General features: G+C 35.9%; 1 protein-coding gene across 1 annotated transcript in view; it reads left to right on the plus strand.

Moving 5' to 3' along the window:
- MUC19 (mucin 19, oligomeric) overlaps positions 1-7596 on the plus strand; it is a 90534-nt gene extending 82938 nt beyond the window's left edge. Inside the window, exons 64-71 of the mRNA XM_049694431.1 lie at positions 746-775; positions 2973-3004; positions 3093-3255; positions 3593-3630; positions 4861-4975; positions 5927-5962; positions 6608-6716; positions 7413-7596. Of these exons, the coding sequence (XP_049550388.1) occupies positions 746-775; positions 2973-3004; positions 3093-3255; positions 3593-3630; positions 4861-4975; positions 5927-5962; positions 6608-6716; positions 7413-7596 (707 nt within the window). The remainder of the gene's footprint in view (positions 1-745; positions 776-2972; positions 3005-3092; positions 3256-3592; positions 3631-4860; positions 4976-5926; positions 5963-6607; positions 6717-7412) is intronic.
- The last annotated feature ends 7492 nt before the right edge of the window (positions 7597-15088 follow it).

Genomic DNA, 15088 nt, shown 5'->3' on the forward strand with positions numbered 1-15088 from the left:
TAGTGTCCCCTTAGTAAAGAGAAATATTTTATGCTCCAAACTTGCACATATTTAATTATTTTCTGTTTTTCTGTACCTATTATTTGTTGGGGTCCTTTTACTCAAACATAAAGAAACTTTAAGTTCTTCTCAAATATTCTGTTATTTCTAGTTCAGCCTTCTGCTTGGTAGAGAGAATAAAAATATTAATCTGAATTTTAGCAGTTTGGAAATAGAATTTCAATTGGAGTGGATTGTTAGGTTGATGAAACTTTGTGATAAGTGAAGCCTCACAAAAAATAGTAAGCAGTTTAAAGCATTTTGTGGGAGTGGAGACAGAACAAGATTAAAATATTGTAAGACAAAAAGAGGATAAAAATTCTTAAAGGATTAAAACCAGGCAACTAATAATACTTATATCTTTTCTATATCTGAGTTATCCTTTTCCTTGTTTGATTATACATTTTATTGTCCTATTTATCAGAACTGTCTTCTGAGAAATTTTGAAGAGAAGTTTACCTTGATTCTCATTCTGCCTTTTGATTCTCATATTTTCCTCCCATTAAAATTTGAAATCTAAAGGAAACACTTTCTAATGGTGGAATATCAAATGCCATGAGGAGTAGAAAGGGAAGATTGATGGCAATATGTCTGTTTGTAAAACTAGCAATGTGGTCAAGTGCTTTCAGTGATTAGAAAACTATATTTATTCCAAACCTATTCCAGTAACTTTAGAGATTAATATGAGGTGTCTGTTTTTACACAGGATGTCCAGTATCACTTCCACCGCCTCCAGGTAAGCTTACCTCCACTTGAAAATCAATCATCCTACATTAATGGTTTTTCTTGTAAATCAAATTTCAGAGGTCATGCCAATGAAAGTCACTAGCTATGGAAGTGTGATAAAATAGGAAAACTTGAAGTGTATGAATTTAGCTTTTATTCACCAAATAAATAGTGAGTGATAGTTTGTTTTGTCACACACAAACTAATAAAGCCAAACCAAACAAATGCATCTTGTCACTTAGTCAAAATAGAGTTTACTAAATAAAGTGTTTCATGTAACTATACGATACCTTGATCAAAATATTGCTACTCGATAGTATTTTTGAAGCTAAATAATTCCAGCTTTTATTGAGGACTGAATTTTAGGAAGAAAAATTAGGCATAACCAGAGTTCAATACTTTTAGAGGACTTTGAGTTCCTCTAAAATTATCAAGCCAATGTGATGTGCTTTGTACAAAGTGGCAAAAGTTACCAAAAAAATCATTCTCTGATCTTAGGATATAGTGGGAGAAGGGAGATTTTCAAAGAAACATAGGTAATTTTCATATAAGGCTGAAAATAAATTTCACAGTGAAATATGTGACCTATGTATTATATAGAGAGCACATGTTATGTGTCACACATATTACATATATTGTATACTTTGGAAGGATTCTCGTGTATTTCATTAGAGAATTGGAATTTGAGAACAATAAGTAGGCTATTTCAGGGTATGTAAATGAAAGAAGTGAGACAAGGTCGAGATGATAGATTGGAGATATGTTATGGCAACCTCAGAAGGCAGAATGCTAAAATAAAGTATTTAGTTTACAAGACTGTAAGGGGTATCAGAAGTTCTTAATTGAAGCAATGATGAGATGAAAAGTAGGCTTTAGAAAAACTGTTCTACCTATGACACAGACAATTGACTGGATCAGAAAGAAGACTGAGTCAGACTTCCCAAAAAAGCCAGATTCTGCTAGGTCAAAGATACTAAGATCCTGCTTAAGGATACGGGGTGGGGGAAGGATAAGCTGGGACAAAGTGAGAGAGTGGCATGGACATATATACACTACCAAACATAAAATAGAGAGCTAGTGGGAAGCAGTCGCATAGCACAGGGAGATCAGCTCAGTGCTTTGTGACCACCTAGAGTGGTGGGATAGGGAGGGTGGGGGGAAGGGAGATGCAAGAGGGAAGAGATATGGGAACATATGTATATGTATAACTGATTCACTTTGTTATAAAGCAGAAACTAACACACCATTGTAAAGCAATTATACTCCAGTAAAGATGTTAAAAAAAAAAGATTCTAAGGTCCTGGAGTAGTATTGTAACAAGTAAAATCAGGAAAGGAAGGGATTCAAGTGAGGATAAAGATACAAGATTTTGCAATTGGTTCAATGCCAAATGATGGAAAGGAAATAATCAAGATGACTTCTAAGTTTTAAGCTTAAGTATTTGAAAGCATAGTTCAGCCCGTAACAGGAGGTGGCCAGCTTAGATGAAAAACTGGTTTTAGGGGAAAAATGATTCAATCTATTTTGTGCACATTTTGTGCACGTGTCTGAGTTTCTTTTAAATCTGCCGAGGTGCTGTTTATTAGGCCAAGGGAGATCTGTGTCCGTAGCTCACAAGAGATGTTTATACAGGAGCTAGAAGTTTGAGAGTCATCCACTTGATGTTACAGTAGATACTGTAAAGATGGAGGAATGTACCAGTGGGAAGAATAGAGACAAAATGAGAGGGAGGAGGAAGTGCTACTAACAGGAATTTCAGAGTGTTCAATCTGAAGGAAGAATGTTTCCAAGGTGAGAGGTAAAAAAATGTCAGCTATTGTAGGGAACTTGAAAAGCTGAGAAAGAGTGCTTGGGACTGGTAATTATGAGGTCTTGGTGACTTTTAGGATTGTGGAGACAGAAGTCAGAAAGTGAAACAATAAGTAAAACAGTATCCATAAGATTTATTGACCACTGACAGGAGAGGTCAAGAATTATCCTTTCTGAGGATTGTAAAAATAGGAACTATATATATGCTTGCTAAAGACAGTTTGCTCAGAGTAGGGGGAGGTGATTTATCCACCTTAAAGCACCTTACAATCCTTCATAATTCTGTATCTCTGAAATACTAGTGCCAATTCAGTATTGGTCAACCTGGTGGTTATTACAGATAATTGACTGTTATAGTTTGCCGAATTTAATTAGCATTTGTCATTTCATGTTAACAGTTTGTCATGGTCCACTAGGAGAAAAGAAGTCTGTAAGTACACAGTTTGTCTCTACTTTAATCCAAATTTGCTGTCATTCCTGTATTCAAATAGAAGTCTAAACTTGGTTTGTTTTTGTAGCCTGGAGACATATGGACTGCCAATTGCCACAGATGCACCTGTACAAATGCAAAGACCGTAGACTGTAAACCCAAGGAGTGTCCTTCTCCACCCACATGCAAAACTGAAGAGAGGCTTGTAAAGTTCAAAGCTAATGATACCTGTTGTGAAATCGGGTACTGTGGTATGTATCCATAATACATTACTTGAATTGAATAGTTGTTTACTTATTCACGCATTCAAGAGATATTTATTGAGCTACTAATATGAGTCAAATGCTTGATGGGTGTGATAAATAAAGCAGAATCAATACTTGTCCTCTTAAAGCTTACTATCTTTGGAACAGGGGAAACCCAGTTAAGAACGTAATCAGTAGGTTAAAAGGAGATGATGGTGTTATGGGAAGAAACATTATAGTGTTTCCTTATTGGTTGGTAAATATGATCTCATATACAATTTCTGTTTTGTAAATAAAAAATTATAATATTTATCTTAGGGTAAAATATGTACTTATTTTTCAGAACCAAGAACATGTTTATTTAAGAATATCGACTATGCGGTAAGGTCATTTCTACTTTAAAATACTTTTATTAATATAATTATGAATAAATGCAGGCTCTTTCGGCTAATATGAAAAAATCATAGATAATGGTGGAGTGGAATTTATTTCTTTCCCATATTCCTTTCAAAAGAAAGGTCAAATGCAATATCCACCATAACTTGCTTCAAAAGGGGGCAATATACTTGATCATTAACCTAGCAATGGAGCTTCTGAACAAAATTTCCCATGGGTCTCACCAAATGGAGAAGACATACAATGTTCAAATCAGTGAAGAGAGTTAAACTGTAATTATAATCAGAAAGATCAGATGGCGGAACAGTCAGAGATCAAATACGAAAACCCAAAAGACTAGAGCTCTACTATAGGGATATAGCAACACAGTATATTCAGGGCTGGATTTGACAATTGATTTGACATATTGAAAAGTAATTTAACTTTCTAGGAAAAGTATCACAAAGCCATAAAAACCAGATGATTCTCAAACTGATATTAATAAATTTGAACTGGTGATACTAAATATTACAACAATCTAAATATAAAATAAAATATGTGGTATGTTAGGAAATACATAAAACAGAGCCTATAATTTAATAATAATTTAATTTGATATAACTCATTTATTACACTCACATTTCTACCTGGGCTTCTTAAATTTTAGTTTCCAAAAGTTATCTGACTTGAGAATCTATGACAGTTTTGAAATATAAAATGAGACGATGTTTAAAGAACAAAGTTTTACCTCTAATCATTTTTATGCAAAATAGTTGAAATAATAAAATTTCAGTTTACCAGAAAGTTTACTTGTGGTTTGAGGGCCTGATATAAATGGAATTTCCCCAAACTGATGTTTGAATTTTAAACATAAAGTAATTATAAAGCAATCTAGAGAGCTTTAAAAGCACAGGAACACAAGGAAAGATAGAAAATATCTTTTGGGACTTTTCTTTAAAATCCTTGAAAAATATAATAGAGCTACTATAGATGAATCTTAATTTGAGGATTGAGAATCTTGACACATTCTGTGCTCTCAGTGAAGACCTTTGATTTATTCATGGAAGTAGAAGACTTTAATCACCTTTTCTTAAATATTAATTTAATGGCTGAAATTGCCTCTGGAAATTCACTAAACATTATAAATTTGAAAAAAGAATTACAGGTTTTATTGTCAACCTGAAAAATAAATCAAGATGAATACTCATTTGTTCTGTCCCCCTCCCTACCTCCCAGGTTGGTGCTTCATTTGGTGACCCCAGCAACCCATGTGTCTCCTACTTCTGCCACAGCACAGGTTTCGTTGCGGTGGTACAAGACTGCCCAAAGCAGACTTGGTGTGCAGAAGTAAGTCATCTTCTTAAGCAGTGAACAACAAGGTTCACTTCTCATGTTAAATATAAACGCAACCTGTCTTCTTCCTATTTGGAAAAGTTTGTGCCTGGACAATAGTTATACATCTCCTGTAGATTCCATTCCAGTTATGTCATACACATTTTATTGCCAAGTATACTTTTCATATCAAATATATATTTTCAGGTTCTATAAAACTTAATCTAGTGCTAGTCTAGAAGTAAGTTACTGTAGAAAGCATGTTGCTGCTTTTGAAACAAACAAAAAACTGTTTTTTTCAAGGTTCATGGATTCAGCTTAATCATTTTCTGTAACAGAACATATTTTTTTAATATAATCACATAAATACGTACTGTTCAGATCTCTCTTTGTGCCACAATTTTTATCCCCTGAAAATATGGTGAGGGTTTTGTATTAATGAATGCTTAAGTTTAAATTACTAAGGAAGGTTTAAATTTAACTATTTTTTCTTTCTGAAGCTATAATTGATAATATAGTTTAAAGTTTTATTTTAGAACTCCAGTGTTGGCTTTCAACATTTACTGAGTTTTTACTTTGAGACATTGATAAGTTTGAGGGTATAATAATTTATAAGACGAAAATCCTGCCCATGAGAAACTTAGTGTCAAGTAATAATGTTATTGTGAAAGTATTTTTTTTCAATTCAAATAGGAAGGAGTAACTTTTTATTTTTTGGTATTTTATTTTAAAGAAGAACCTAAACATTGTTTTTGCCTTTCTGACTACTGTTGAAAAAATTTGGTGTCAGTAGTCTCATTTTTATTGCTATACTCTCCCGTCTGTGCTGACTGGATCTGAGATCAGCGTGTCTATCTGTTCCATTTCCCCCTTTGTGATGCTATTTCAATATGTTAACAATGTTATATTATTTATAGGAAAATACAGAGGTTTTTCAGCCTGTTTCTTTTTCTCATACCCCTATAGGAAGCCAGAGTCTATGATTCAAATAACTGCTGCTATACATGTAAGTAAAATCAAGTTCCACATACGGAGGAAATGTAAACTGTTGACAAAGATTTAGTGTTTCTTTAAAACAAAATGGCAGATCATTAATAGAAAGTCTCCTGTGTTTTTAACACAACAGGTAATCTAACCATATGCATACAATTAATTACACAAACAACTAATACAAAGTATTATATTTTCTCACGCATGTTGGTTGCAGCATTCTTCCCGGTAAAAACCAGTGATGTTTACAAGGGAGAAAATTTAATTTTCATGGACAAAAATTAGTTTGCTCTCCTAACATCAGTAGGTTATGTTGTAAATTGTTGTATTAGATCATAAGGATGATCAGCAATGAGAAAATGGATATCAGAAACAACCATCTCTCTGTCTTTTCTTCCTTCCCTCTTTCTACCTTCCTCCTTCTACCTTCTTCCCTTCCTCCTCCTTCTTTTATTCTTTCTTCTCCTATGATAGTAATAATAGAATAATAATAACATTTATTGAGTATTAACGAGGTACCTTGTTCTGGATGCTGAGACAGTTAATCCCTTTCAATAACATTGTGAAGTATTTGTTGTTATTATTCTCTACTTTATGGTTAAGAAAACTGAGACTTAGAAATTGTTAATGTTGAACCTCATTTTTGACTCTGTTATTCTAGGTAAAACTAATTGCAGATCTTCACCTGTGAATGTGACTGTTAACTACAATGGTTGCAAGAAAAAAGTTGAGATGGCAAGATGCACAGGGGAATGCAAAAAGACTCTCAGGTAAGTTTTTCCTTGAATGTATACTGTGCATTAATTTTGGAACACTGTGGAGAAAATTAAGCGTTTAAAACATTACATGGACAAATGTTTACATGAGAGCTAATGATCAGGACCTGATTAAAATGAAAATATTAATATCTGCAAATCAAAATAAACATTTTAAATAGTAATTAATCATTTTGAAGTAGTTTTCTAAATAAGTCAAACGTAATACATTTACGACAAATGTATTTATTTTCATATAGTGATTACAGAGATTACTTAAGCAAATACTCTTGCTAAAAAGTGATTTTTTAAAAAGTTGCTTACATTTTAGACATAACATATATTACATATTTTTCCTTTTGTACACTTTTATATGTAGATTAATATATGGAGAATAATAATTTGATATTAATTGTATATTTAAAAACTTTTGTTTATATTTTTTGCACCATAATGCTCTAATTATGAAATGGTAAATCTCTCCATTTTGGACTTTTTTCATTTTCTTTTTTTTTTTTGGTCTTACATACCAATTTTAATGAATCCATACCAGAAGTTTACAGTAAAGGGGGAAATGCAAGGTGTAGGGAAAGAATAAGTTGGTTGGAAGACTTGCTAAATCACTTAGACAATTAGAATTTGAGCATTGATGTCAATTTATTTCAGAAGACATTCTGAAATTATTTATTACCTAATTTTCTTTTTTTTTAGGTATGATTATAATAAATTTCAGTTGAAAAATTCATGCCTTTGCTGCCAAGAAGAAAACTATGAGTTCAGAGAAATTGTTCTTGACTGTCCTGATGGCGATACAATACCTTACAGATACAGGCACATCACGACGTGTTCCTGCTTAGACATGTGCCAACAATCTATGACCTCAACAGTCAGTTAATAGTAAATAGCATTACCTTTCCAGTTGTAACAGACCAGGTATTTATTTTGTACGTGAACAAAAATAATGACTCAAATAATGAGAATAACTAAACATTTTATGTCACTCAAAATGTGAGTTGCCATTATGAGTCATTTTGTTCTTTTATTGACTGGATCTGAAAAATAAATACAACTTTTCAAGCAATTAGGGAACATGTGTATTTATTTGGTAGCAATGAGAATTCTAGAAGTCAAGGAGAAACTGAGTCATATCATGGCTCTCCAGTGTACTCACCTTCTACTCTTCATCTGGATGAGGCCATTTTCCTGTTTTGTTCCTTCCCTTCACAGCTAAACTTATGAAAATGTAAATTTTGTTCATCACCCCTTTCATTCTATGACAACTCCCTCTGCTGAGAACACCCATGGCCTTCTTATGATTTTTTTCTGTAGGATCTGATATCATTTTCACTCTTCCTTTCTTGAAACATTTTCCTTGCTGTTTCTGTGACATCATTTTAAATTAGTACTTCTACATTCTGTGGACACCTTCACTTTTGCCAGTCTTTTAAATCTCAGTTCTCCAAAGTTGTATCCTGTTCCTCTTCTCATTTTACTGAGGCTTCTTAGACAATTTCACTAACATAGGCAGATGTGTTTATACATGGAGGACCTCCAATCTATATCTCCAACCCCAAACTCTTCTTTGAATTACATTGATAGAACTACATTGATAGAACTCTGAATTTACATCTCTAACTGGATATTCTGTAGGTACCACAAATTAAGCAAGACCAAAACTAAATTAATGTCACTCCCCCAACCCACTCTTTTACTTGTATTTTGCATATCATTGAGGCAGTTAGCTAGAAGAAGTTGAGGTTCAATAATATCATGACTGTCATCTTCAGTACATTCTACACTTTGCTGCCTCACACTCATACCCTTCTTCCTATACGTATATTTCCAAATGTGTCTTGCACAACATTGTTTACATATGCAAAACATGCATAGTTACTAGCACTCTTATTCCCTTCCCAAACCCAATTTATCATAATCCACTTCTGTACTACTCACCTTTTTATATGACTTGGATTATTGGTACATTTAACTATCATCAAACACTGTATGTCCAATGGTGGGTGAAGAAACTAGGTTTCTTGGTAACTAGGATCTTGGTAACTGCCAACAAAAGGTGAATAATAACTAAATACAGGTGGATATTACAGGTACTTTTAAATTTGGTCCCAAGGCCTTCGGCTTTCCTCCATGTCTTGTCACTGGTTCCAGGTTTTTCTTCCTCTCAGTCTATATCCGAGTTGGTCATTTGGCAAAATATTGCAAATTTGAGTCTTTAAAAATCCAAATGGATGAGGTTGTAAGAGTTGTTCAATATCTTTTACCTTAGAGAATATTAAACACAGAATCAACTATACACCTACATCTCAGCCTTTACTGCATGACAGTAACTCTATTCTCCTTTGGTAGTCAGAATTGATCATCCCAGACAATATAATGACAGAGATGGATTTTCTGCTTAGAAAGGCTGTTCTAGAGTCACAAAAGACCCAAAATGGCTAGCAGGGACTTTGAACAAATGGGAGAGAATGTAAATCTTGATTTCTAGTTCATCTGTTATGTCACATAGTGCAATCAGCATATCAATCTCACAAGTTAGTATCCCTCAGCTGGTGTTAGAGAGGAGTTCTCAATAGGCCAGTCTTTAAGGTTTACCATCTATGAATAATAGGCAAGATAATTTCATTGATACTGTATGCACCTATTTCCTTTCCTTTTTTTCATTTTGAAACAAATTTTTTTCAGTTGAAAGGAGTGCTGTGCATCATTTCATGGTAGTGAATAAAATATTCAATAAGCTATGGATAGCAGTACTTCCTGAAGCATATTAAACACAAAAAGAAAATTCAAATCAACAATTGGTTATATTGGAGAAAAGAAGTACTGATCTCTTCCCAACTGAGAAGGATCAAAGTTGTCCACTTGTTACCAGGTGGCTGACTGGCACTCCATGATGAGGCCAAAAAAGAAGATCACTTTATTGTTGACATTGTGGTATTCATACTGGCTTTAGTGGTAGAAACTTAGGCTCTTGAGCCCATAGATCACCTCTTCCCTGCCACAATTTCTACCTTATTCATGAACCTCGTTGTTGAAGGAGGTCATCAAGAGTACGTGACGGCCAGTTGATCTGTGGATGTGCTGCGGCAGTTGGAGGCACCTTACCCACTTCCCTGTCCTTTGAATGCGTGTTCTACTTACCTTCCCCTCACTAGCAGCTACCCCAAGGACATAGCCTTGAGATAGTGAGGTGTTACTGAGACCATCTGAATGGTATATGTGACTGAATTCAATTAAGGCCTCTATATAATCTTTTAAGATTCTGGCAGGTGGGTGCAGAGATCCACTTGTCTTGTGGTGCCCAAGACAAGTCTTGTAAGTAAGTTCCTTTGTTAATTAAAACCTACCACCTACCAATCTGTAGTGGTCTGCCTCTTCAGTCTTTCCTTGCCCTCTGTGTACAGGGGCCAATTTATAAACCAACACTCATTTAGCAACTACTGGCCAAGATGAGAAAGAAGACTTACTGACAACCATAAACTGTGATAACCATAGTTAACACATACTGTTTATTATCTGATTCTTGCATGAAAATTCTGGTAAGGAATCTCTGGTAAATATATGCTTACTTATGTTCAGACTTGGATCTATTCTGGTGACCCAAATGATTTCTCTAAATCTTCTTTGTGTCATCCTCCAATTTTGCTTCTTTTGAGTCCTTGGTTATTTCTATCAATAATCTGCTACTTCCCTGAAATCAGTGTAAATCCTTACTTTGAGCCAACCTTCTACTAAGCACAATAGCCAATGAGAAATATCCTTTCCAGTTGTCATCCATGCCATTGCTTGAGATAGACTATAATACCACATAGAGCTTACTTTTCATTGATACTGGGGTCATTTGGTAATCCAGCCTTGAGTGTTTTCATCCTGTGCCAACTGGTCATAAGCTAGTCCTCCCCTCCAAGCAATAGGCATAAATTCAGACAAAGGTGACAGCCAGATAAGTGGTATCATATTGTAGGTACTAAGAAACCATCTCATGGATCTGACTTTTGCCTTTGAGATCTGAATGGGTCATGGGGCACCCATCTTACATATATGACTTCTGCTGGGAATACCTAACTTCATAGCTATATAGACAAGAAAATGTCCAGTCCAGGATGAGGGGCTTTGGTCATGGTTACCTGTTATTGCTAGATACCAGTAAAAAGCTTGTATTTGTTGAAAATAGCATAGGTACTCCAGATACTGATGTGGCCTTGCTCCCAAAGCAATTGCTATGATTATATTAAAACCTGTCATTGGTTTCCCGAAGTTTTGTTCTTCTGCTAAAGATTCTTCTAGAACCATTAGATCAGCACAAGTTGTAACAGTTAAAATCAAGGCAGTTTTCACCAAAAACTTGATAACCCAAACAGCTGTTTATTTGGTCAAAGTCCCTCTAGAGTTAGAAGCTCTTAGGTCATCCAGTAAAAAGACTTAAGAAAGACATCCATATAGGTTTTATATTTCCAAAATCTAATGGGTCTATCTCCTAGTATAGGGGAACAATTTACAACAGCATGTCCTTCACTTTGGAAGTGATGGCCCACCATCTCTGTATTATTAGGAATTCAACTGATTACAGAAAACCCAAAATAAGTGACACAAATAAACAGAAGTTTCTCCCTCATGCACAAGACTGGGTATGTGATCTGGAACAAGTATGACTCACCTAGTATCTCCTATCTTGTTTCTCTGACATTCTCAACATGCATCTTTTATTTTCCATCTGTAGCTCATGATGGTTCCCTTCAGACCCTAGCATTTCAGCCTCATTCAAATCAGCAAAAAAAGGGGAATGGGAGAAGGGGAATGTATGTGCCTTCCTTTTAAAGGCAAGACCCAGAAGTTGTACATATACTTTTATTAATATACTATTTGCCAGAATTACAGAGCCACAACTGCCTATGGAGCCACAAATGATTCTAAAATGAAGGCCTATGGATAGTCTATAGCATAAGCATTCGGGATCTTTGCAAAAATATAGATTTATGAACTTCATCCGAGACATTCCAATTCAGTAGATTAGAAAGCAGGTACTAAATTGGAATCAATATTTATATTGATTCCAAACCAATATTTGGAAACAAAGTTCTGGAGCCCATATTGTTTCATTTGGTTACAGAAACATCTAGAAGAGCAGCTGCAATTCAGTCATCACCAAACTAAGCTTATTGTGAGGGATACTGTGAGGCATTGCCCAGATTCCCTTTCAAAAATAAAGGATTTATTTTCCCAACTTTTGAGAGTCCTGCCAGAAGATTGCTCTCAGCTGTCTGCCTCCTTCAGGGATTGCCTCAGCTAAAGAAAGCCACAATCCTCAATGTCCTATCCCCTTTCTGGAGAAAAGAGAAGCATCCAGTGACTGATGGACAGTAGAAAGGTTTGGCCCTCTCATCACAACTTGCATCATAAGAATGCCCTGAAAGGTTGACTGAGCCTTCCATTGAAGACACATAATGGCTTGACGTCTCCCTCCATCCAGTCTTGATTCCTTCCTTCTCTTCCACAGTTTTGGATTCCAAGAGCATTCCCTAATAAACCTACTCTTTGTTAATATCCATCTCAGAGTCTGATCCTAGGGAACTGATTCTGCATTGCTTAAGGAAATTTAGCATCATTCTCTAGGACGGATCAATTGTTTGTAACATTCAAGCCTGAGAATTGAATAGGGGAAGAATGCAGAAATGAAGAATGCAGAATTGAGTATTTTGAATACTCAAAATCTAGAATTATAATTTTGTCAGAACACCTTTAAAACTCAATCAATGTTTCTGACTATTCTAATATTTCTCTCCCACCTGTAATTCATCCCACATATACCGGTCACACTCCTTTCCTCATCTGCCTTTATATATTTCATAGTCCTACATATACTTTAGAAAAATATCACTTTATTGAGAGATGATTGTCAAGTAAAAAGCTGTACATGGAATTGAGTAAGATGGTGACAGAAGAGGCTCCTAACTTCCCTTCTCCATTTGGATGTACAAAATGCACAGCTACACAGGGAGCAATTCCTTTTGAAAGAAATTCAAAAACTAGCTGAGTGATTCCTACACGTTGGATAAACAAGAAAATATTCACAGTGAAATGAATTAGGAAAGGCTGAGATACACTCTTGTCATAGACCCCACTCAGTACAGAGCCATACAATCTGGGGGGAACCCCCAACTCCCAGGTTCTCCTTGAGGAGCAGAGGGTTTGGACCACACATGTGGTGCCCAACTTTCAAGACTCTGACCTGAGGCTGAGCCCCCAAAACACTGAACTCTGAAAACAAGTGGGGTGTGCATCCACAAGACCCACAGTCTATAGCAAACAAAGAAGCAGTGATGGGCACACTAGCAGTCACCATGGTTATTCCCCCAAGACTCAGTGCAGATGAAGCAGCCCATCTCTCAGGCTTTCTCTGAAAGGGGTCTAACTGCATACTGTATAAGCTGCGGTCTGAGAGTCTGGCTTCTAAATTTAGCATGTGTCTAGGACCTGGCTGTGACCTCCCTGGAGACCAGAGAAGCTGGCAGACACTTCCTCTGCATTCTCCTTCTGGCTGTCTCCAACAATAAGGCCAAGTTTCTAGTATCTCTCTAGAAGGAGCTAGTACACACATCTGGCACCCCAGCATCTGTGGCTACCATTCGAGGGACAGGTTTCCAGATCAGTTGGCTCTGAAAGCCAATAGGGCTTACATTCATGAGTCTCACAGGACTATAGGAAACAAAGAAACAGTTCTAAAAAGGTATGGGAGCGATCCCCCACACCGGCCCCCAACAGCTATATACCTGGGCTCAGCATAGAAGAAGCAGGCAAAACCACCCATCTCTCAGTTTGTCCCTGGAAAGGGCTTAACTACAGACTTTCCCGGTTACTTCCAGGGAGTCTGGTTTCTAATCAGCCTGCATCTAGGTGCTGACTGCAATCCTACCTGTTGGGACATGGACATGTCTTGGCACACCTTAAACTATTGGGAGATCCTAAGAACAAAGAAGGCAGTCTGGACAGGAGTTGGGCTCAGCTGATTGGCAAGTCCAATCTCCTCCAAAAGACTACTCTGTCAAAACTGTGAAAGATGGCTATTTTAACTAATGTGCAAAAACTAGCACAAAAATCAAGGAAAATGAAGAAATAGGAATATGTTCCAAACAAAAGTACAAGAAAATTTCTAGAAATATATCTTAATGAAATGGAGATACGTGATTTAACTGATAGGGAATTCAAAATAATGGTCATAAAGATGTTCATAGAGGTCAGAAGAACAATATATGAACAAAGTGAGAATTTCAACAAAGAGATAGAAAATATGAGAAAGTATCAAACAAAAGTCACAAAGTTGAAGAATACAGTAATTGAACTAAAAAATTCAATAGAAGGGTCCAACAGCAGACAAGATCAAGTGAAGGAGAAGATCAGCAAACTCAAGGACAGGGCAGTGGAATTCATTCAATGAGAGAAGCAAAAAGAAAATAAAGGGTGAAAAAAGAGTGAAGAGTGCTTAAGGAACTTATGGGATAACAGCAAGAGGACAATTATATATATACATATTTTAAGGGTCCGAGAAGGAGAAGAGAGAGAAAGAAAGGGGCAGTTTATTTAAAGAAATAATGGCTGAAAGCTATCCTAAACATGGGAAAAGAAACAGACATCCAGATCCAGGAAGCTCAGAAACTTCCATAAAAAATGAATGAAAGAGGCTCCACCCAGAATTCTAATTGAATTGTTAAAGTTAAGAAAAAAGAGTCTTCTTTTTTATTTTTTTACACCTTTATTGGAGTATAATTGCTTTACAATGGTGTGTTAGTTTCTGCTTTATAGCAAAGTGAATCAGTTATACATATACATATGTTCCCATATCTCTTACCTCTTGCATCTCCCTCCCTCCCAGCCTCCCTATCCCACCCCTCTAGGTGCTCACAAAACACCGAGCTATCACCCTGTGCTATGTGGCTGCTTCCCACTAACATCTATTTTACGTTTGGTAGTGTATATATGTCCATGCCACTCTCTCACTTTGTCACAGCTTACCCTTCCCCCTCCCCATATCCTCAAGTCGATTCTGTAGTAGGTCTGTGTCTTTATTCCTGTCTCACCCCTAGGTTCTTCATGACATTTTTTCCCCCTTAGATTCCATCTATATGTGTTAGCATATGGAATTTGTCTTTCTCTTTCTGACTTACTTCACTCTGTATGACAGACTCTAGGTACATCCACCTCACTACAAATAACTCAATTTCATTTCTTTTTATGCCTGAGTAATATTCCATTGTATATATGTGCCACATCTTCTTTATCCATTCATCCAATGATGGACACATAGGTTGTTTCCAACTTCTGGCTATTGTAAATAGAACTGCAATGAATATTTTGGTACATGACTCTTTTTGAAT

The sequence above is a fragment of the Orcinus orca genome, chromosome 11 (genome assembly GCF_937001465.1).
Source record: "Orcinus orca chromosome 11, mOrcOrc1.1, whole genome shotgun sequence".
Lineage (NCBI taxonomy): Eukaryota > Metazoa > Chordata > Mammalia > Artiodactyla > Delphinidae > Orcinus > Orcinus orca.